The following is a 24,077-nucleotide window of genomic DNA, read 5'->3' on the forward strand; positions in this document are numbered from 1 at the left end:
GTGTCAATGTTTGTTACATCTTACATGGGAATTTTGTTTAGAGTAAAAGGAATAGTGAAATTTTTAAGGTGCAACTAAGCAAATAAATTCAAGATGTACTTACACATACATGCACCAAGTTTTACAAGGCTGTGAACCACACAGAACAGGGAAATGTACTGAACTATCAATTTTGTAGGTCATTTTTAATGCAGGCAGCAAAATGGCTGCGGGTGTGTGAAAACCACTACGATATTTTGGAAGAGCCTTTCTAAGAATCCTAAAATATTAATAACATGGTCTTAATGTAGTTGAAGACAAAAGAATGTGTTAAGCATAGCAAAGGCAGCCGAGAATAACACAGGGACAATTTTGTATTTTCTGCTTGTGTTTGTAAAAGAAAGAAGAAAAGAGTAAAAATAGTCACTGTATTAAAAGAACAGCAGCTTTCAATTTCCTAAAGTGGTATAAAGCTCTGTTTTGTTCAAATGAATTCATGTATATTTATTCTTGGTAATATATTAATACCAGCTATGAGGGAAAATACATAAACTTGCAAATTCATTTCTTCCATAAATTCGCATAAGTACAATGGGTTTTTGGGGCTTGAATGAATTGGATAAGATACATCTTCCACCCTGGTTTTTATGAACTTGAGTTGTAATTTGTAAATAGAAATTTCTAGCAAGATTGGAGTTGAGGAGAAAGGAATTGCCCCCCCCCCCCCAAACCACTCTTGCCAGCTTTTGAAAGTGCTGTATCCATATTGCACAGCCATTGGCCAGTCTCTCCCGGCTTCCACCTCCTGTAAGAATTAGCCAGGCAAGTAGAGAAGTTTTTGGAAGATATATAAATAATTTGTGCCTTGTTGACAGTCCTGACATGAGTTGCTTCAAGTTGCTTTTGGTGACTATGATTCACTGAGTGGCAGGTGGGACCCAGGGGGTTTATGTCCTTGTCCAAGGGCTCTTTGTGTTGGATGTGGGACTTAACTTTCAGTACTTCTTTCTGCCAAAGCCCCAGTTGCTGATTTCCATGGAAACCCTAGGGCCATCTTAAGCTTGACCCATCAACACCTTGTAAGTTGAACCTTATCTAGTTCCGTGATGCATACAAACTTGGGAGATGCATAAATTGAGCCAGTGGAGCAATTTTGTTTTTCCCGGACTCCTTGGTCCAGTGGAAGAGCAAAGCAAATAAGGGGAAGATTGATCTCCAAGTACTTTTATTGTTGGTGCTCCACACATCATAAAGTCTTGACTTGTTAAAGGAAATTTCATGAACAAGTGTAGTTAATAAGCGTGACATATCTGTTCCTTAGAGAGCACGTGCTAAACTCCCTTTCCACATGTCATTATGAGGGTATGATGAAGAAAATGCCAACAGGATATGCCAGGGAGGAACAGGCTTTAACGGGAAGCTCTGTGGATACTCTGTGGGCCAGAATGATGGGACGTGGGGGGACTGGCTGCATCTCTGCCAATCATGTTTGATCCAGTCCTTTCAGAAGAGTCTTCCAGAATGGCACCATGGAAGGTCTCTTCCTGGGAGGCTGGTGGAAAGTGGTGAATGTTTCCTTCACCCAGATGATTTTTCTGGTAGTATTGACATATTCTAAGGATATGGCACATGGAAGAGCTGGGAGCGAGTCATGTTGGGAAAACTGTGGATAACTCACTTTCCTTGTTAACCTCTGATATTATAGAACCTAATTCTCAATGTCTTTGCCTCTTTGAACTTAGTAGTTGGTAGTGCTGGACGGTTTTTATTTCATGAAGACCATACGAAAGAGAAAACGGGGGCAATAATGTCCTATTAATTATTTTTTATTAAGAGGTTTCACACCATTATTGAATTTTTCCACATGAGTAAATGAGTCCTTAGTGTCAATGTGATGTTTATAAAGATGAGGTCATGGAAAACCATGTCAGGTGCGGGAAGGAGTGTATGACCCGTGTTCTCTGCAGGTCTCAGGCGGGCGTGCACTGTCAGGTGCGGGAAGGAGTGTATGCCCCGTGTCCTCTGTAGTCCCTGGGCTGGGGAGTAGTGCTAAAACAGCGGGCAAAGGAAACACAGGATATTTGTGGTCATCTGCGGAGACAGCTCTGTGGTTAACATGCTTGCTGGGCAAGCATGACTGTGTGAGTTCACATGCACAGAGCTCATGGGATGAGGGGCACTGTGCCAGTAGCATCTCTAGTCCCGTTATGCCCATGGAAAGATGGGAAGAAGAGACCGAATCCTGGGAGCTTGAAGGCCTGGTGTATGCAGCCATAAAAGAGAGACCCTGCCTCAGACAAGGTAGAAAGCAAAAATAAATCAATACCTGGCTGAGGTTATCTTCTGACCTCTGCACAAGTGCCATGGCACATGCAAACCTGCTGGTCCTCCCCCTTTCATCGATAGGAAAAAATGCTGATCATAACATAACCAGTGTTAGAGATGGGGAATCAAAGGTTCTGCTTGCAAAGTCTGCCAGCCTAGGTTCAATTTCCCAGCACCCACATTAAGTCAGATCCGTGCACCAATTTTGCATCTACTACCTGTGACCATGGGGAATGGAGCCAGGAGAACCTGAAGTTCACGCACCAGCTGAGTCTGGTGTTCCATTTGCAACAGCAAGAGACTGTGTTTCAAAGAACATGGGGCACAGGCACCTTGGAGTTGTCCTCGGATCCACACACATTTACTCTACACACACACACACACACACACACACACACACACACACACACACACACAGAGAGAGAGAGAGAGAGAGAGAGAGAGAGAGAGAGAGAGAGAGAGAGAGAGAGAGTCTAACTAAATAAATAAGCAACCAACATTAATAGTGTTAGCAAATCTCTAGTCAAGTCACTTTGCCCTGAAATATGGATGCTCAGGCCTTTCCATCTATTTTCCTTCGTCCTTGGTTGCATTTGATGGTTTTTTAGTTCATTTCTCTCTTTAGCCACAATGAGGAAGCAATCATTGACCAATACTTTTTGTTGTTGTTCTGGTTAACACTTGGGCACATTTCCAGCTGATTGGTTAAGGACTAGGCACTCCAACTGCCAAGCACGTGGATGAAGCCCAGGTTTTGGGGACAGGATGCTTGAGGTCAGAGTTTGGGGATGACATTTCCCAGATACACGGCCTTACTCAAGCCATTATCGGCTCAAAGCTGGTTCCTCATTTCTAAGTGTATATAGTAAATGGTTGCTGTAAGGATGAAACAAGATAATGCATACAATGGGTAGTTGACTCCGAGAGATACTACCAATTTTTTTTTCTTTTTTTAAATACATTTATTTATTAGCGAGAGAGCATGCATAGGTACACCAGGGTTTCTTGCCACTGCCTACAGATTCCAGATGGATGCACTCGTTTTTGCATATGTCTTACGTGGGTGGCTTGGGAATTGAACCTGGGCCAACAAGCTTTGTAAGCAAGTGCCTTCAACCACTGAGAAATCTCACCAGCCCCACACCTTTTTTTTTTTTTTTTTTTTTTCCCGAGGTAGGGTCTCACTCTAGCCCAGGCTGACCTGGAATTCATTATGGAGTCTCAGAGTGGCCTTGAACTCATGGCAATCCTTTTACCTCTGCCTCCCGAGTGCTGGGATTAAGGGTGTGTGCCATCATGCCCAACCATTTCTTTTAAGATTTATTTTTAATTATTTATTGATTAGAAAAAGAGAGAGGAAAGAGAGAGAGAAGGAGAGAGAATAGGATGTCAGGGTCTGTAGCCACTGCCAACGAACTCCAGATGCATGTGTCATCATGTGCATCTGGCTTACGTGGTACCTGGAGAATCGAACCTGGGTCCTTGAGCTTCACAGGCAATAGCCTTAACCGCTAAGCCATCTCTCTCCCCCTCCTCCTTCCCCTGCCCCTGCAGCCAGTTTTAAGACAATGTTGTATAAGGGCTTCTCATCATCTAACCAGGAATGCTAATGGTCCTTCAAGTCAGTATTTTGCATTGATTTGTGTGGATTGCAGCCACATGATCCCCATGGTCAGCCAAACCTCTTTCCCTTTTCCTGCATCTGGGAAGTGTTTTTACAACTTGCTTCACTGTCCCCATAGTGGTTCACAGACGTGTTTGTTTCTCTCTTTCCCTGAAGCTTGCAAAATTGGATACTACAAGGCTCTCTCCACGGATGCCACCTGTGCCAAGTGTCCACCTCACAGTTACTCTGTCTGGGAAGGAGCCACCTCGTGCACCTGTGACCGAGGCTTTTTCCGAGCTGACAACGACGCCGCCTCCATGCCCTGCACCCGTAAGTTTGCTGCTTGCCTCCTGTTTCTGTGTTGCCAGAAGATTTCATTACATCCTAGCAGGGTCCCGCGAGTCTCCTCCCACGATGACCATGCAGAGGGCAAGTTAGATATCAAGCACACATTCCTTTTCAGTCAAAGCAGGGGAGAATAAAAGAGCTTTTCCACTGTTTCTGGTTGCCATCAAAATGCACAGCTACCGACAAACTACATTGTGGGCCAGGGATTGAGTATTCAGGGTTGCTTGACAGTATAATTAGAGCAGAAGTTGAAATTCATAGAGGTCTCAGGGGTGCTTGTCAGCCTTAGGAGAAACAGGTAGAGAGGACAGGGTAGGGGAATGTGGGTTCAGTCTGCAAGGAGACATCTCGTGTGCACTGAGGTCACGCTTGAGCTGTCATTACACCTCTTCCTTCTTTCTCCATAGTTTTGTATTCATAACACTTAGGCCAGAACCCTAATAAAAGCTTATTTCATGTGAGGCACTTCATAAATGCTAGGCTAATGAGTGGATGAGGCTGGCAAGCTTGGTATGCAGGAGAATGAAGAAACCTCTTCTCATGCTTGAACGATGTTCCCAGGTGCTACCTGTCCTTCTGTGAATATCTGGGCATGACATACTTTGCTAATGGCTGTGACTTTGACAAAGAAGGGAATGGAGGGCCCTGGGGCATTTTAGCCTTTTTTTTTTTTTTTTTTTTTTGTATTAGTGTATCACAGGTCTTCCACAAGTTTTGGGGTTATTCTCCAGCTCACTGTTTACTAGCTGAGTAACTGCTTAGCTTGCAAAGCCTCAGTTTCCACATCAGCAAAATAGAGTTAGTAACAGAACATTATAAAGGCCCTTTTTCTGAAAAGCTTTAGATTTAGGAGTTAGGGAGATTTTTGAAGTATTTGCATACAAACAAAGTTATCATTTGGAATGAGACCCAAGTATAAACATGAAATTCATTTGTTTTGTATATTTATTTTTCTCATTACTGGATGGAAATTTTCATATTTTTTTTTAGTAAGTTTTGCTTTCAACCTATCACATGTGGTCAGTGTAGAATTTCCCCCTTAAGGTTTTGTGTGCATGCTCAGAAGGCATTGGATTTTAGTTTATTTGGGATAAGCTTCTGGAGTTAAGTGGTTCAGAGGGCAGGCCTTAGGTGGGATTATAGTAAGAAGGTTCTCTTTTCCACATTCTTTTATTCCTGCCATAAACTGAGTTGATTCTTTATATGGCTTTGTTTGAGCTGCTCAAATCCTGAACTTTAAAAAAAATATTTATTTATATATTTATTTAAATGAGAAAGAGTCAGTCAGGCAAGAGACAATGAATGGATGTAACAGGAACTTCTGCCAAAACAAAACTCCAGATGCTTTTAGCACTCTGTGCATCTGGATTTACATGGGTACTGCAGAATCGGACCCCAGGCCACTGGGCTTTGCCTGCCAGTGCCTTTGACTGCTGTACCATCTCCATGGCCCCATCAAACCCAGAACTTTTCCTAAGTAGTTTTGTTTATGTTTTTGTTAATAATTTGTTTAGAAATAAACTATCTCCTTCTTCCCTTACCCACCAGGAACTGCTCTGCAGTGGTGGGGATTTAGGACACAATGGCAAACTTAAGAGAAGATATTTTGATGATTACCCTCAATCTATGCATGTAGTCAGCCCAGGTACTTTGACAGAGAGCCTCCTTGGGACAATGGGCCTTCACTGTGTTATAAATAGCATTTCCAATTCTGTGATTTTTATAGTCTCATGATTCTGACTAGGTTTTAGCATTCTGATGAGCCATGTGCCAGTATAATAATTACCCCTTGCCGCTTAGGAGTTTAGAGACCTCCAAATATTGCCACGTGCCCATTAACCTGGACTGTTGGCTAGAAGTGTCATGATGATGCATACTTGAGCGCTTGGAAATTTGTATTTCTATAAGAATAAATTGTTAGGCTTATGCTGACTATGCAAAAGAAAACAAATTACTACAAATGGAAGAAAAAATTTGAAAAATGATGTGATTATTCCTGCCTTTCTATTTATTTTTTTACAACAAGATTAATGGAGGAGTAATTATAGCTTTGTGAGTTGTGATTAAAACGTCCAGGATGGGATGTTCCACCAGAGCAGGAGGTGGTCCTTTCTCCTGCTTTGGACACTTGTGTCTTCTCTGTTCTGAGGCCTAGTGCCTGTACTAATGGTCACTATGTCAAGTGGACTTGTCCCCCAAGCTCCAGTGCCCAGCCAACAGTGCACATGATCATCCAAGACTCTCCAGCCAGCCAGCCCCTCACCCCACTCTACCACTAACTAAGCCTCTGGGCATTGAGAGTGTTTTATGGCCCTCCAGCACCAGTTACCTTGCCTAAGAAATGGATTCTGATTCTCTAGGTCAGGGGCAGAGAGTGGGGCTGTTTTCGGAAATAATTAAGAAAAAATCCACAGAAGTTTGGAAAATGGTAGGGATCTAGTAAGTGTTTAGTCTCTTCTTTTATCTCAAGCCACCTCCACAGCAGGTGTCTAATACACCTCACTGTCTCTAGCCGGGATTTGTGCCTGACTACATAATTAAATTACACAGTGGTCACAGTGTACCCCAGAATTACTAAGGCTATGATTCAAACGTCAGTGTTTCCCAAAAGTCTGTACATTAGTTCTACTGTACAGTTAGGTATTGTTTTAACTTTAAAATAATAACTACCGGGGCCGAGAAGATGGCTCAGCAGGTGCTTGCTTGCAAAGCATGTGGAACCAGGTTCAATTCCCAAACCGCCCAAGTAAGCTAGATGCAAAAAGTCTGGTGTTCATTTGCAGCAGCAAAAAGCCCTCACTGAATGTGTACATACACACACAACTTAAAAAAAAAAAAAAAACTAAATAAAAATCTAAAAAAAATCCCTATGTAAGTCTTGAAAGTTCTCCTTTGAGAAGGGTAGGTGGGACGTTATGGGACTGTACTAATAGGTAGTTGATTAGGTAGAAGAATTAGACTGAATCCTCACTCATAGCTCTTCCTCTACATTTGTCCTTTTCTGTTGAAAATGGTTGACGTGCAATCATTGCCCATCTGGGCAGTCACTAGTTATATGTGACAATTTACAAAAGAAGTTGCAGACATCAAATTTAACATTCGGCTTCTCATGTAACTCCTTTTATAGTTCAGAGGCTGAGCAGCCGTGTGGAGTCGCAGCAGATCTCACTAGGTAGCGTCATGTGGCCATAGATGTTGAACTCTGCAGCAAGTTCTTGTAGTGGACATTTCAATGGAAGAGACAGTGGGGATTTCTCAAAGAGGCTCTTGTGCTGATATCCCACAGGCCAGTTCTCCCCACCCCCAGCTCTATCAGATTCTCTTGACAAGATGTGAGGATGGAAAGAAACATAAACATCGGCGATCCTTTCAAACTGATTCCAGCCCCTAATCAGTTCTTACCAGTTGGTTAAGCCAGGTGACAAACCCAATTCCCTTGTGCTGACAGCCATGATAATCAGGCCCCTTCTTTGTTCATTATGCTGTCTTTAACCCCAGCATTCTTATGCAGCCCTGCATTTAGCGATCGCTCACTGTGACGGCACACTAATGAAGAAATAAAACACACTCTTCGAGACTCATTCTTCTAGCCAGAGCGAGACCCTGCTCCACTGGCTTGTAAAATCAGGTTTTTGTTCACTTGGAGAACCATTAGACCAGGTGAATGCAAGTAGTGTCGGCTAATTTAGTAGGAGATGCTAAGAAGTTCACACCATCCACATGCTGGAAAATTTAATACTAAATAAACTTTCCTTTTAGGAAGAGTTTTAATGGAGCCTTTGGTTATGCAAACATGAAGCAGTGCAGTGAGATGAACTAAGATGTTTAACACAAGCACCATCTGAATAATTTCAAGAAAATACCCTATGCACCTGTTCAGAAGAAGAGGAATTCAGTGCTTCATTTTTTATTTTCTTCTCCCAGTTTTGGGAATTGGACCCAGGGTCATGCATATTCTAAGCAAGAGCTCTACCACTGAGCCATATCCAGCAGTTTCTTTTTAAAATTTTATTTGAGACAGAGTCTTGTTCAATTACCTAAGCTGATCTCCGATTTGCAATCCTCCTGCCTCGTGCTCCCAAGTAGCTGCAAGCAGCTGGTGTGTCCGATGAGTGTCAACAGGTCGGGCCAGAACAGAGCTTAAATGTCAATGTGGGAAGAAATCACGTGAAACCATTAGGGATTTGTAGGGTGGAGGTCAGGCCTGAGATTCTGCATTGCGGAATTCCCATCGCACCGATGCTGGTATGTGAACAGACCATTGTTAGTGCAGCCAGGACTTAGATCTCCTGGAGTAACATTCTCTTCTTCGTGCCCGTAACTTTCTGCTCCGTTTAGCTCAGTGGCAGCTCTAGAAAGATATTTCAAGAATGCTGGGACACACATCCTCAATAGAAAACAAATACTTCCATGTGACTCCCTTCTGAAGAACGTCCAGACTGTGTTTGGGGGTCACACAGGCCAGTGCCCTCAGTGGGAATCGTTGCGGTTTTGCATCTCCTGGCTCAGATTCTTTTCTTCCAGTGCCAGTGGTTTAAACCAGTAGAAGCACAGGTGCTTCCTCTGCATGCGTGTGTGGGTCAAGATTATAGCATCAGGGTTTTCTAGCAACATTGCCGGTAGGAAAGACAAGGTGACTTGTGCACACATGTGTGCATGCACACACACACACACACACACACACAGGCCATCAAAACTAAGGAAGGAACTTTGAATTAATGATTTCTATTTTTAGCTAGACTTTTGATATGACATTTTCTTGTTGTTTTGTTTGTTTGAGACAGGGTCTCATACAGTCCAGGTTGGCCTCAAACTTGCTTTGTAGCCAAGAATGGTGTTGAACTCTTGATCATCATGCCTCTACCTCACAAGTGCTGGGATCACAGTTGCCCACCATCATGCCAGACTGAGATATAACTTTCTATTAATAAAATTCATGTCTTTCAGCTGCAGGTTCCAAGTTCCTTCCTCTTCCCACATCATCCATTTCCCCTTGACCTCCTCCTGGCGTGCAGACAGGCAGTCAGGGTTGAGAGGGCTCGGCCTAGAGGGGCAGGAAGGGTTTGGAATGCCTTACTCCTTCAGTTGCTGGTCAGTGATTGCAATTTCCCCACTAGGAGGTTGAGCCTATTATTATGCTTAAGGTAACTTTTCAATTTCCTACTGCATTTCAAAATGTTTTAGAAAAGTGCATTATTAACGTGGTAATTGGATTCATAGATGAAATATTGTATCTTATAATATATTTCCTCTATGTTAGTTTTCCACCTTTGCTTAGTGGCATTCTCAGAGAGAGGTTTTCTGTGTTTTTCAATGGGCAATCTGTCTTTGTGCTTCTGCTCTTTTGAACTTGTTTGATGAAACTTACTTGTGCTTTGTGACCAGGGGCACTGTGGAAAAGGGAGATTATGACGTCCCACAGCCGACTTGAAGGGCCTTCCCAGATCTGTCTCTGAGTAACCAGCCTTGAATAATTCCCAAGCCATGCCAAACAAAGACTGATTGATTGATACTTAGTGGCCTAAACTATCCCAAAATTTCAGCTTTTAAGACAATTTGTATTGGAAAAGTTAATGAGGCAAATTTACTCAGATCTGTGAGGAAAGGTCCTGATTTGATAAAGCTTTCTGCAGCTTTTGGTTATCAAGAAATTGAAACAGCAAAGGTCCAAACAGCAAACATCACTTACTTGGTCTTCACATTCTCCTCTTCTAATTGAATTTAGCGCGCTGCTGTATTTCCTCTAGAAAGTGTATTGTTTTAAAATTACCATTTCAGTTCTATTACTCAGAGCCCTAGTTTCTAATGCTTCCTGACAGTTATCAACATAATGAGCCATAATGAAACGATGGGCAATCTTCAGTGGAAACCCAGTGTCGATCCCACTGGTGCTGTGTGACTGTGTTGATAAAATTTGAATGCAAATTAAAATAACATCGTCCTTACTTGCTTCCAAGGTCAGGAGAAGAGAGACTCTTCTTTTTCTTTCTTTCTTTCTTTCTTTTTTTTTTTTTAAGTGCTTTAATTTTGGGAATCTCACATCCATTTTCAAACAAGCTCTTGAAGGTGCCCCTGACATTCAGTTCAGTTATCTCCCCCAAAAGATTTACATGCTTAGCAGGCTGGCTAAGGGATTTGGGGAGGGATGTCTAGAGCGAGGCTTTGATGTATAAACCATAGGATAAAAGACAGCCTTCAGTTTCAAGTAAACTATATTTTTCCCCATCTGAAAGCGTATATCTTTCTCTCTCTCACTCTCTTTAGAATTGGAAGCAGCTAATCATATAATGATTGCAGAGGCATATGCTGCATGGAACAGGTCAGGGTGGTAGAAATGCCGTAGGAATGGACAAGTTGGTAGAAGAGTGAGAACAAAAGTGCTCCAACTGTTCTTAATGAGATTTTCAGACTATCCATTACATGTTGTGTCACCATTTTACCACCCATGCAATCAGTCACTTGTGTGACTGTATGTGTACGAAAACTCCTAAGTTCCAAGGTTTCCAGGCGAATTTCTTACTTCACGTCATACATCAAATTTGCAGTGTAACGGTGTAGCCTTATCCTACATGCCACTTGCTAGGGAGACAACCCCAGTGGGAGCTGAGACTCCCCATTGCCCGATTATGTGGTTGGGTTTCAGCTGGGGAACATATGGCCCCACTGCTCGTTAGTCAGTTGACAGTGTGGCTGATGTAACTGTCCCTGGACTGTAAACACTGATCACCGCAAAGCGAGACATGCCGATGATGCCAGTGTCGACTTCATCCCATTCCAGTTCCCACACTGCTTGCTCCGAAGTTCAAGGTCGTAGAACGCAATGAGTGGAGTATATCCTTGTTTCTTCCTTAGCAATTGCCATTTTTAATGATACGTAGGAGAAAGTATTTCTAGGGAAGCGAGTGTGAGACTCTTCCATGAAGGCAATGAAAGATACAGGTGCAAAGTCACCCAGCAGATGAGCTGCTGGGAAGGTACTCCGTAGCTTCCAGGCTGATCATGTGCTGTCTGTTCACTTACAAAATTTTTAAAAAGTGTGATGATATATCATAAAGAGCTCATTGAATGTTTTCACTTTAATTGCTATTTTCAACAATTTATACATGTATATAATGTGTTTGGATCATATTCACTCCTTTACATTCACTGCTACCTCCCATTAAAACCTTTCTTCTTTCCAACTAATTTTTTTCTACTTTTTTTTTTTTGTGTGTGTGACCCAGTACATTTAATTAGAGTTGTGTGCGTGAGGATGGGTGGGGAGTTATTTATTGAAACATAAGCTACCTACCAGGGGCTACACCACTGAAGAACATGACTCTCCCTGCCTCAGGAACCTCGAACTGTCACTCATTCCTCTGGGAGGGATTGTGACCTCATGAGTCACTCAGTTAAATATATATTTGAGAGAGAGAGAGACAGAGAATGGGCATGCCAGGACCTCCAGGCACTGCAAACAAACTACAGGTGTATGTGCCACTTCGAGCATGTGGCATTACATAGGTGTGGGAGAATCAAACCTGGGTCATTAGGCTTTGCGGACGAGTGCCTTAACCACTGAACCATCCTGAGTCCCGGTTTTGAGTAGTTAATTTTAGCATCTTCCTTCCTTCTCTAACATACTTTGTATTGTATCAGAATGAAAGTACTGTGGATTCGACGAGAGGATGCATAGGTTTGCAGCACACTAAGGCAAACTCAAGCAAAAGATGCAAAAATAATCTGCCAATGCCATTTAGCTGGGTTATCACAATTTTATACCCCATGAATAATTAAGAGTGGCTTGTCACCAAGCAAGCCCCGTCATTTCTGTATGGCATTTTTGACACCGCTCACCGAAGGCATACAGTGGTTATGCACAGCATGCTTCTTTGAAACACGGTCAATTATATATTTTTTCTGAGTTCCCCTGGGGTGAGAACTGAAAATGTTCTTTGCTATCAGTAGTTTGATTTTTCATTAGCACTCACTCCTCTTCACCTGCTAAATAGAGGGCCCTGGGGAAGGAAGATGAGCCGAGGAAAGGGTCCCACTGTGGCTATTGAGCTGCCCTTCTCCCCCTCCCGTGATCTTTCACCTGGGAAAGAATCTTTATCAGGAACTCCTAACTTCTCAGTTGTATGGATGGTCGGAGCCAGACAGAAAGGGCAGCTCAGTGAAGAGGAAAGCTTATCCTCAAAGCAGCACGAGTTAGCCATCTTCAAGAAGAGCAGCAAGCTTGAAGAAATTTAACTCTGATGATTTTAAAAACTGGTACTCTCTCTCTCTCTCTCTCTCTCTGTGTGTGTGTGTGTGTGTGTGTGTGTGTGTGTGTGTGTGTGTATTTCAATCCATAGTTAAGCTCCCTCACCTTTGTTAAACTATTTCTATCTCTATGGGGAGAGGAGAACTTCAGACACTCAGTCTGAGAAATAGCTTTGAACTAATTGGCTAGATCAATGGGATAAAGTGCTTAGCTTTCTGAAGTTAGTATTTTGATCAGATTGCTAGGGGAAGTCAATACTTTTGTGCCTCATCTTCCTTATGGGGATTAAACTTAAGATACTGTATGAAAAAAAATGCTCTGTGAGAAACACATGTCAATGCAGGGGTTACTTAATTCCTAAATGAAGTGCCCAGTAATAGTTTTCTGGGCAGTGCTGGTGGTACCTTCCTTGTGTAAGCTGTGAATTTATAAAGTACTTGAGCCATAATCTAGTCACTCAATATAAAGAAATGAAACCTCCAAATCAGCCAAGGAAAGAAAGGACAAAAGAATCCCAGAGAGGAGAATGGAAAAATAGAGAAAACAGAAGAATAGACATCAGCAAAATCACTAACTTTTTTTCTGACAGCAACAAGTGATGAATGCATCCAAAGAATTCAGCTTTTTCATAATGGACTACTCTGCTTTGATGCGATTCATTGCTAAGACACATAAACAGCTGTGATAAAAGGTTACGCGTTGCTCCATATATCTCCGAAGAGGTGTCCCTGAACAGCAGTCTTTATGTAAACTAACCTGGCAGCCAGGGTTGGAGAAAGCAATTAGTGATGGCAACATATACAGCTGTCAGGGGTAGCCGGGGCTTTATTTCAGAGTCCAAACTCACACACCCCAGCTGTTTACTCTGCCTTATAACCTGTCTTTCAGCTGGAGAGAGATTAACAACAAAAGCTTATCTGAAGGGTTGAGGGGCTTTATAGCTAAGACACTGAAGTGTTATTGACAGTGCAAAAGTTGCATTACTTAATGCACAGCCTTATGGCATGGAACACAAGTCCCAAGGTGCCTCTCTCTCAGAAGCTAATGCCTTGTACCCGTTGCCTTGGCATTTTGGTGGGTGACAGTAGTGCTTAAAGAAATTGATCATTTAAGACTTACATTGCTGCCTGTACTCTTGGGGGATGTTCTTGCCACTTCCAGAATTAATTTCATGGCTCAGGCATTGAATTTTAAAATGGTGATTAAAAATCAGTTAAGTATTAAAAGTCTATAATGACTCTGGAAGCCACTGTGTCACAGGAGGAGCCTGGCTACTTTGGTTTTCTGTGAATTATTTCCTTGCCTTGGTTGCAAACTAGATTTTTTTTTTTGACATTTTAGCATTAAAGGGCCTTTTCTTTCTTTTTTCTTTACTTTTTCTGTTGTTGTTTTTTTTTTTTTCTTCCTTTTTTGCTGCTCATTTTTTATGATACATACAGTGAGTCAATAGTGAGGAGAAGCTGGATTGGGCTAAGGAAACATTCAGTCAGTAGATTCTCTTGTTATTTTCTTGTGTGAATATATGGTGTGTGTGCATACGTGTATACATGCGCATGTGTGGGGACACATGTTGCACATGCACCTGGAGGCCAGAGGTTGACATCAAATATCATGTTCAAAGTATTTGAGCCTTTTGTTAAAACTTTGTGAATAGTGTGAACTTTAAACACATATTTGTTTTCTTTAGCTTTGAGTCTGTTAGCACTACACTTGCAGTTGTCACAAAAAATAGAATTTTCAGCTTATAATATACATGATACTCATACTGTAGGTCCATAGATTAAGCCCTTTTCAATTTTCTTCTAAACTCACTTCTATCATAACTAACATTCCAGTCTTTATACCTGTATGTGCTACACTCCCAGCCACCCCCCGTCTTTTTTCTTTTTTCTTTTTTTTTTTTTTTTTTCAGGTAGGGTCTCACTCTAGCCCAGGCTGACCGGGCTTTCACTATGTAGTCTCAGGGTGGCCTCGAACTCACTGCAGTCCTCCTACTTCTGTATCCTGAGTGCTGGTATCAAAGGCATGTGCCACCATGCCTGGGTACAATCCCTTCTTTTAAGAATGAGAAACTGTTTCCCAACTCATAGGTTTGGGTAGAGTGTACCAGGTCCTGTTACCCTGCCCTCAACTTTCCATGGAGAGGGTCTTGCTTTGCTTGTAGATCACACTGGACACATCTGCGACTGGGTTCACTACGACCTGATGGTTTCTGAGCCTTTCAAAGTCTCTCACACACTTCATGTGTTTTTGTAGGCACTGGATTATCATAAAGGAACTTTTAAAAATCCTGATAGTAGCCTGTAAATTGTACTCTAATCTGCTCAGCAATTTGACTTGGGCCTAAGTCACAGCAGGAAAAGAATTAAGGTGAGCAGAATTAGTTTCCTTTCCACATGCTCTTTTACCATTTTGCAACGTGACAAGTCACTGGATTCCTTCAGATCATGTGTGCTTCTTTTCTAGAAACTTGTCTTTCCCCAGAGAAGAGGTTTAGTTAAGGAGGATTAAGATTCCTTTGTGATAATATGATATTTTATGATATGAAATGATATGATAGTTCTTTGTGTTGCCTGTAATTTGGCTACAGTTTCTTTGGAGCTTCTCACTGTCAAACTCTTGTCAACTGAACGGTAGTTGACATTGCACAGGAAAGTAATAATTACCCACTATGACAACTTTCACCAGTCCCTGCTGCGTGATGTGATGCAGGAAGTGTTTCTCACTACTGAGGAAAAATGATGCTCATTTAACTTATCCTCCATGGCAAGGAATGCAGTGTCCACCTCTGTCAGAGCAATGAGAAATTTAAGAAAGAAGCTATCTGATTTTGTGCATTTCAATATCTGGACTTTACAAACCAGGATCATTCGTCGTGAGTTCCTGGCTATGTAGGTGAGGCTATGAGTAAAGTAAGAATAGAGACAGAGTATCTACCTGACAGAAAACATAGTGGACGGAGAGGACAGAATTATTATAGTTCCCCGTTTGTGGGATACTAGACCACAAATGTGGGAGGGAGTGGGAGTGGCTGCGGTCATGAAGCCATTGGGTTACGTCATAGCAACCAGGAAGCAGAGTACGTGAGCCAGAACTGGGACCAGGCTGTGACCGATAATGCCTACCCCTTAAGAAGCCACTTCCTTCAGTGAGCACTTACCTCCCATTCTGCAACCTTCCAAAACGGCACCACCAGCTGGGGACCACAAATTTGGACACACAAGTCTGTGGTGACCACCATAACAGTGTCAGTGAGCATCTTCCTTGGAAGAAGGTGTATAACTCTTATTGAATTGTCTTCAGCAGTGGTTGGTAACCTGTGACCAATTTCAACTGTTGTCTGTTTTTGCAAACAATGTTTTTCCTGAGCTCAGTGGTGCCTGATTGTTGAGCAATTGTCTGTGGCTGCTCAGAGTACATGTGCAAAGAGCATATGGCCCATAAAGCTGGACATATGTACTATGTGGCCACATAGTGAAATTTCTTTACAGAAAAGGAATGGCCCTTGCACTATTCATAAATTAAAGCTTGCTGCACTTGACCTTTTTTTTCTGGTAGTGCAGCTATGACTGGTGCCACTAAGTCTCATTAAGAACATGAAGGGTAGTCTGGAGAGATGGCTTAGTGGTTAAAGGTGCTTGCCTGGGAAGCCTAAAGACTCATGTCTGATTCTTCAGGTCCCGCATAGCCAGATGTACAGTGACACAAGTGCATAATGTTGCACACGTGCACAAGGGGGCGCACAGATCTGGAGTTCTATTGCAGTGCCTGGCAGCCTGCCATGCCAAGAATGGATGCACCAGGACTTCTAGCCATTCATTGCAAATCAACTCCAGATACATGTGCCACCATATGCATCTGGCTTACATGGCACCTGGAGAATCAAACCAAGGTCCTTAGGCTTCACAGCCATGCACCTTCACCACTAAACCTTCTCTCTAGCCCCAAAACATGCACACTTGAAAGCTACTTAATATACAGCCCCATTTGAGGTGCCTGTAGGCACAGATAATCTGTTTTTATGTTTTGGTTTTGGTTTTGTTTTTAGAGGTAGGGTCTCACTCTAACCCAGGTTGACCTGGAATTCACTATGTAGTTTCGGGGTGCCCTTGAACTCAAGACGATCTTCCTCCCTCTGCCTCCCCAGTCCTGGGATTAAATGCATGCATCACCATCCCCAGCCTGAGAATCTTGAGATTACTTGTGAATACCATGAGAGATATAAAAATGCCATGCAGGGCTGGAGAGATGGCTTAGCTATTAATGTGCTTGCCTGCAAAGCTAAAGGACCTAGGTTTAGTTCTCCAGGACCCACATAAACCAGATGCACAAGGTGGCACATACATCTGCAGTTCAGTTACAGTGGCTAGAGGCCCTGGTACACCCATTCTCTATCTGCCCCTCCTCTCTGTTTCTTTCTGTCACTCAATTACATAAATAAAAATAAAATATTTTAAAAATTTAAAATTCATGCAAAATGTAGGACAGAACACCTTTTCCTCCATATGCACATAAGTATTTGATTGATTTATAATTAAAATGTTTTAATCTGGTGTTAAAATATAAAATTAAGGGTTAGTTGGTTTATCATTGTATTTAAGGAAAATGCCAGGCTTCCTTTGGAAATGTTAGCTCTTCATACAGTGTTCACTGGCTTTGTGACTACCTAAGCCAACACCTGAAATCAAAGTGGAGGAATCAAAATTGGAAAAGTCAATTGTAGCTCAACAAAGTTTTTTTTTAAATTTTTATTAGTTATGGACATACTTAGTATGCAAAAAGCATATGTTGGTACCATCCTTTCCCTTATCTATTCCCCTTCTCCAAAGATTCGTGCCCCTTTTCCAAAGGTACCTACCTTATTGGGGATGTAGGTCATCCCCATGGGGATTGTGGGTCATCAGTTATGAGGAAGAGGCAATGTCTCTGTGCATACTTTCCCAACTTGTGGCTCTGACCATCTTTCTGCCCCCTCTTCCACAAAATTCCCTGGGCCAGTCAACAAAGTTTTAATGGACAGATGTCTCGTGTTCAATTCCCAAGAACAGTGGCGGTTGCATGATCTCCAAGAACAAGTCTGAGCAGGGTGCTTGCCCACACACCCAGGACACTTGTATTTAGGTGTCTCTAGCCTCTTCTAGTTCCCCTAAAAGCACCCTCCTCCTTTCAAGCCAGCCAGGAAACTAACACAAATGCATCCAAATGAATTGAAGTATTTCGTTTTCCCTCTCTCAGCAGGTGACAAACACTAGACACTCAATAAATATCAGTTAAATAAACGAATGACTCCAGAATCCTCTCAAGCAGAAATAACTGTTGGCATTTGATGCACAGCCTTCTCTGCTTCTCCTAGTCACTTTAAACTATGGCGAAGAAGAACTTGAATTCAGCATGTTATACCAAGAGAGCCTTTTACAGGCTTAGTGTTAATGAACCTCATGTTAAAAGCTGAGCAGTGGAGCTTTAACCCAGGGAAACCTGCATTAATTACATTGATTCAAATGTCCCATGGTACTGTAGGTAGGGAGAGTTAGGTGACAATCAAGGACTTTGCATTCCATTGTCCATCCATCCATGTGCCCATTCTTCGGCCAATTCATCAGACATCTATTGAACTTTCTCTGTAATTGATAATAGGAAATGATGGAGAGCACTGGAGAAGAATGAGATCCGTTCTCTTGAGGAGTACTGACACGCGGATGATAGTAGCAGATGGGAAATAAGTGTCTGGTTTGTAAGAAGCTATCAGGCATCACAAGTAAAACAAATCGTAGATGTAAGGATCTGGGATTGGGAAAATGGCTCAGTGGTTACATTACAGGTGCTTGCTTAGAAACAAGGTAATGAAATACCCATCTTATAGTCAGGCTGGCTGAATAAAAAAAAACTTGAGGGGACATAAGCCAGAGGCACTTGGTGGCACATGTGTCTGGAGTTAGTTTGCAGTGGCTAGAAGCCCTGGTGCACCCATTTTCTCTCTGCGTCCTCATTAATAAATGAATAAGATACATTTTTAAAAAAAAGCTTGAGGGGCTGGAAATATGCCTCAGTGATTAAGGCACTGCCTGAGAAGCCTAAGGACTCATGTTCAATTCCCTAGTACCCATGGGAACCAGATGCACGAGGTGGTGTATGTGTATGGACTTTGTTTTCAGTGGCTAGAGTCCCTGGTGTGCCCACATTCTCTCTCTGTGTTTGCCTCTTCCCGCCCCCTCTCAGCACTACTATCTCAAATAAATAAATTAAAAAATAAAAATTAAAAAATCTTGAAATGCATGAAACCTTGCTCCTCATTATGGCCTTCAGGCTGCCTTTTGTCAATCTGTGCCCAGTCAGTATAGTATTGAGAGGAATGGCTAGAAAACTAAAAGATGGAATGCATTCATCTTTGTATGTTTTAAACCTCATGAAGTCCTCCATTGATATTCACATGGGATTGCCTCTAGGACCTTCAAATTGACAAAACCTGAGGATTCTCTTTCCTTCTGTGTAAATGATATACTCTGTACCAATCCTCCCTTATGCTCTCAATATTCTTTGGAAGGCTGATACCCAGTGCAATATAAATGCTGTGTAAGTAGTTAGACCGTGTTACCTAGGGAATCATGGTCAAAAAAGATTATTGAGAAAGGTTGTACATATTCAGTGTAGTTGTGATTTTTCCTGAGTCTTTTTAATTGGTTGCCTGTTCCTATGCACACGGACCTGCAGGTACGGGAGGGCTTGCCATTTGTGACTGGAGACTTAGAGCAGGTGGCTGTGCTTCTAATGAGAAAGGCGCTCACTGTGTCAGACATTCAACTGCTTCTAAACATCCAGATAAGATAACTTACAGAAGTCCAAGAATTGGGATTCTTGTTCCTCGAGCTACCTTGCGTGTGCGGAATGAGAGCTCCTGTTACTCAGAATGCCAGCTTCCTGTGTGCGGCACCATGAGAGCCACATGTAGAGCCACACTGGCTTTGACGGTTCTCAAGTTCATTTCTTTTCTTCATTGTCTTGGGAAGAAAATATTTCCTTTCTTGAGGAAGGCCCTTCACTATAAACGAGAAACGCTCCTGTTACTCGTTTGCTGTCTTCGAACGGGCAGGAGTTACCGGCGAGAAACCTCACTCCCCCAGCTGCAACGCAACCCCGCCAGCTGGTTTGGTGTTTGTGGGCAGCGAGGCCGCCACGCGGGCCAGACTTGCATCGCTCACCCCTCGCTGACCCGCACGACCGTCCCGGTCCTGCTTCATAGCTGCTCCTCCTGCGTTCTCGCCCAACCACGATGCTCGGCGAGAGGAAAACAGAAAACACGGGCTGTCAACACTCTAAGCCATTCCTAGAGGAACTTAGTCTGTTGTCCGTCTTCCCTGGAGTATTTCCCGAGCTCCAGGCCTCCATACAGAATCCTCTGGAAGTTGAAGCTCTTCCTGGCCAGCACAGTTTGCTCCTCGGCCCCGTTCTGAGATGCGGCCTCTTCTCTGTGTTTGCTTCCCACATGTCTGTGCTGCATCCCTGGGTCCTGTGACCACTTAGTTTTCTGCTCCATTTCTTCTCTGTTTAGACACCGCCATGCCCCGTCCTACATACTAATTACTGACTTTTTTTTTTTTTTTTTTTGCATCTGCAGTGCTTGATTCATTGTGTCACATTTTCCCATGTGAAAGTGGACCAGGAACCTTGGCAAGGAGGTTAATGGATTTCAGAGTCATTCTTATTTAGCCCTGGAAGTCACAGCAAACTATGAGCGGGTGGCTGACCCATTTTATAAACCAAACCATGGCCAGCTTCCGTGGCAGACCGGTGATGGATTTCACCATCACACGCATCATGGACCTTGCATAAAGTCGAAGATGCACGCTCCAACTTCAGGCAGCACTTCGGACTTGATAATCAACATACCTGGTGGAGTAGAAATAGCCCTGGACTAGGGCACAGTGCTTCTGGATTGGAGGCACACTGTTATAAGTACATTGTATGAACTCTCACCATGACCTGATCAACTGAGCGCATCTTACTTCCCTTCCTCTTGAAATGAGGGAATTTAACTTCCTATTAAGATTTTAAATAACTCCATTCCTGTCTTTAGAGACCATTTGTTTATCCTTATTTTATCTCAGCCACTATGTTCAAGACTACAAATTCAGCTAAATAAGAAAGAAATTTCCATTTTCTTACTAAGGTGTTTGGTGAGGTAGCCTTAGTTTTTACACAAATTTTGCAATACTTTTGCCGATATTTTTAAGGGATTTAGTTTTAAGATTTCAAGGTTTAGCAATGGCTCTTACTGCTAAAATGGGTTGTAGATAATGAGTCCCAAGGGGACACCCGGTAGAGGCTGCTTACCTTGTTAAAAATAACGTCTTCAATTAAACTGCGTGAGGAAGGTGAGTGGGTTTCCCTTATGAAATGTCGCCACCAAAATCCACTGGCTGCATTCACCACCACAAGCTAAGTAATAAATCCTGAATGTGACTGTGTTCACTGGCTACCTGCCCCAGTTCTCTGTCCATGGACCCATTGTTTTATTGTGGTTGATGAGGTGACACGTTAATTTCATGTAGGCTTCTTGCTATCATCCTTCTTTCCCAAGGATGTGTAAAATGTCCCTCAACCATTATATATAGATAGATATATGTAGTATAGATATAAGATATATATAGAGAGACACATAGGACATATATAGTATAGATACAATGCTGAGCAGATAGTTTAGTTGGTGAAGCGCTTGCCTCACATGCACATAAAGGACCTGAATTCTATCTCTAGAACTCACAGACAACTACAAGGCATGATGGCGCACACACTTGTAAACCTAGCACTAGGTCGGTAGGGACAGGTGAATTCCTGAAGCTCAGTGGCCAGCCCGTCTAGTCTAATCGATAAGCTGAGAAACTCCATCTCAAAGGAAGTGGATAATATTCCTGCGTAATGACACCCAAAGTGGTCCTCTGACTTTTGCTCACATGCAAAGATTTTTGGACATGTAGATATACTGATCAAGAAGCCACACATTCTTGACATGGAAAGGGTCTACGTTCTTGCCTTTAAATATTTTTTTATGCTAACTATACATTTCAGAAGTTCTCGAGGTCAGTGGGAATGAACTTTCTTTTGTATGTGTGTATGTGGTATGTGAGTTCAGGTATGTATGGATATGTGTGGAGGCCAGAATGTGTTGCAGGTCTCAATTGCTCTCTACCTTACTTTTTTTTTTTTTTTTTTTAAGGTAGGGGCTCACTCTAGCCCAGGCTGACCTGGAATTCATTCAGTAGTCTCAGGGTGGCCTTGTTGTCAAGGTGATCTTCCTACCTCTGCCTCCCAAGAGCTGAGATTAAAGGCGTGGGCCACCACGCCCGGCCCTGTCCCATACTTTTGGAGACACTTTGTTGGGTAGAACCTAGTGTTCAGTAATTCAGCTATACCAGCTAGCCAGCACCCCTAGGGACCTGTTGCCCTCTGTCTTCCAAGCACTGGGATTAAATTGATGCCTGGCATTTTTACATGGATGTTGGGGATCTAAACTCAGGGTTTCATGCTACATGGAAAGTATTTTGCCCACCGAGCAATTTTCTCAGCACTTTAAAATGCTTTCAAATGGCTTTATAGGCCACATCAGTTAGTGGGCAGGAGGAAGTTTCTGCTAGTTGTAACAGTGTCAGCCTAGTTCCAAGATCTCTCAACAGCTCCCTGTGCCGTTGACATCTTTGCAGTGCTGTTAAACCATTTCCTAGTGATCACCCATGCTGCTTAACCGTCACCTGCATCTTAAACTGCCCAGGCATACCTGCATAGCTCTGATTTTAATTTGCTATTGATGACATTGTACTGAGGTTTATCATAATGTATCATCCAAGGAGGTTTCTAGCTATTAATTTTCAAGAGTCCCACAAGAGCCCTGGGAACTAGAATTCTATTTGTATACCTGATTTTCAGAAGATAAGATGGAGACTATCTAAGTTATGCTATTTCCCTGCCAACTGAGAGAGAAAGTCTGGGCTTGGCGCCCATTTGCTGTGGAGTGGTTTCATGTCTCCAAGTGGCACACTTGTTTTCATGGGAAGGAGAATGACACCGACGTGCATAGCTTCCTGGAATAGTGTTCCTTTGAAAGATCCTTTCTGGTGGCTTTCTTGGCCTTTTATTTTCTGTGCTAAGTGGGTCCGTCCACCTTCCTACAGGGGCTCACTATAATGCAAACTCTAAGGATAACATAGAGGGTATCTCTCTCCATTCTGAGCGTCATTCTGTGGTTTTCTTTCCCCAGGCCCGCCATCTGCTCCCCTCAACCTGATTTCAAATGTCAACGAGACATCCGTGAACTTGGAATGGAGCAGCCCTCAGAACACAGGTGGTCGCCAGGACATTTCCTACAATGTGGTCTGCAAGAAATGTGGAGCGGGTGACCCAAGCAAGTGCCGGCCCTGCGGAAGTGGGGTCCACTACACCCCGCAGCAGAATGGCCTCAAGACTACCAGAGTCTCCATCACCGATCTTCTGGCACACACCAATTACACATTTGAGATCTGGGCAGTGAATGGAGTGTCCAAGTATAACCCTAGCCCAGACCAGTCGGTCTCTGTCACTGTGACAACCAACCAAGCAGGTAGGAATCACATCCAATTTTTTTTTTTTCTATCCAAATTTTCTACACTTACAGTGATTATCACTAATGATATGGCCGTTCTCAAACTGAAATAGAACCAAGTACGAATCTAGAAGCTGTGTGACCATACAAAAGATTTGTGAAAGGACATTTATGAGCTTGGCAAGTACTTTGGACACCAGATGCATAACATTCCTATACCAGGTGGTAGACATAAAATGAAGAGTAGGGTAGTGTTTGGTTGAAAAGATGGCATGATGGTGAATGGCGTCCGTGGTACATTTCATATTTGCTACATTAATCACAACGTCCACAGATGGACATCAGAGCATTTGCAGATTGCAAGGGGTCACGCATTGGTTTTACCCATGGAGAGTGTTATCCGGGTACTTGTTGTCTTGTCCGAAAGCGTTAGCAGCTCTAGTCGGCACGTTGTTCTTCAATATAAAGTGCTATAAAATAATCCACATGGCCCTCCCTGACTTAAGATGACCATATAAATCTTATTTGTGTGGGTAATAAAAATCACCTCAAGATGCAGGCTAGCCCCATGTGATAGTTCACACCTGTTAGTCCCTGAACTTGGGAGGTGGAGGATCAGAAGTTCAAGGCTATCCTGGTCTACATAGCAAGTTCCACATCAACCTGGGCTACATGAGAAACATGTTCCCCCCTCTCCCCGCAAAAAGTCATGTGCTAGACTTTGTAAATGCTGGCATAGCTGAGTCTGTGACTGACATGGGAACCAGGAATGACTAATCTACCTCACTCCATGTAGTATCCTCCTAATACAGACAGCTTGAAACCGTGTTTTATAAGATAGTTTCTCTTGTCTCCCAGGCTGGCCTTGAACTTCTGATCCTCTGTCTTCCCTTTCTGAATGCTGGGATTACTGCCACCACTCTTTCCTGCCTTCCATGTGGTGGTGGTTGAACCCAGAGGCATTTCTGTTGAATTAATTACAGATCTGCCACAGAATCTTA

At 42.8% G+C, this 24,077-nt stretch overlaps 1 protein-coding gene across 2 annotated transcripts in view; it reads left to right on the forward strand.

The window, feature by feature from the left end:
• The window catches only part of Epha4 (EPH receptor A4), a 155,738-nt gene that overhangs the window by 69,955 nt on the left and 61,706 nt on the right, over window positions 1-24,077 (forward strand). For both annotated transcript variants that reach the window (XM_004662890.2, XM_004662889.2), the window contains exons 4-5: window positions 4,085-4,240; window positions 22,756-23,094. In XM_004662890.2, coding sequence (XP_004662947.1) covers window positions 4,085-4,240; window positions 22,756-23,094 — 495 coding nt within the window. The remainder of the gene's footprint in view (window positions 1-4,084; window positions 4,241-22,755; window positions 23,095-24,077) is intronic.

This window comes from Jaculus jaculus, chromosome 4 (genome assembly GCF_020740685.1).
Source record: "Jaculus jaculus isolate mJacJac1 chromosome 4, mJacJac1.mat.Y.cur, whole genome shotgun sequence".
Taxonomy (NCBI): Eukaryota; Metazoa; Chordata; class Mammalia; order Rodentia; family Dipodidae; genus Jaculus; species Jaculus jaculus.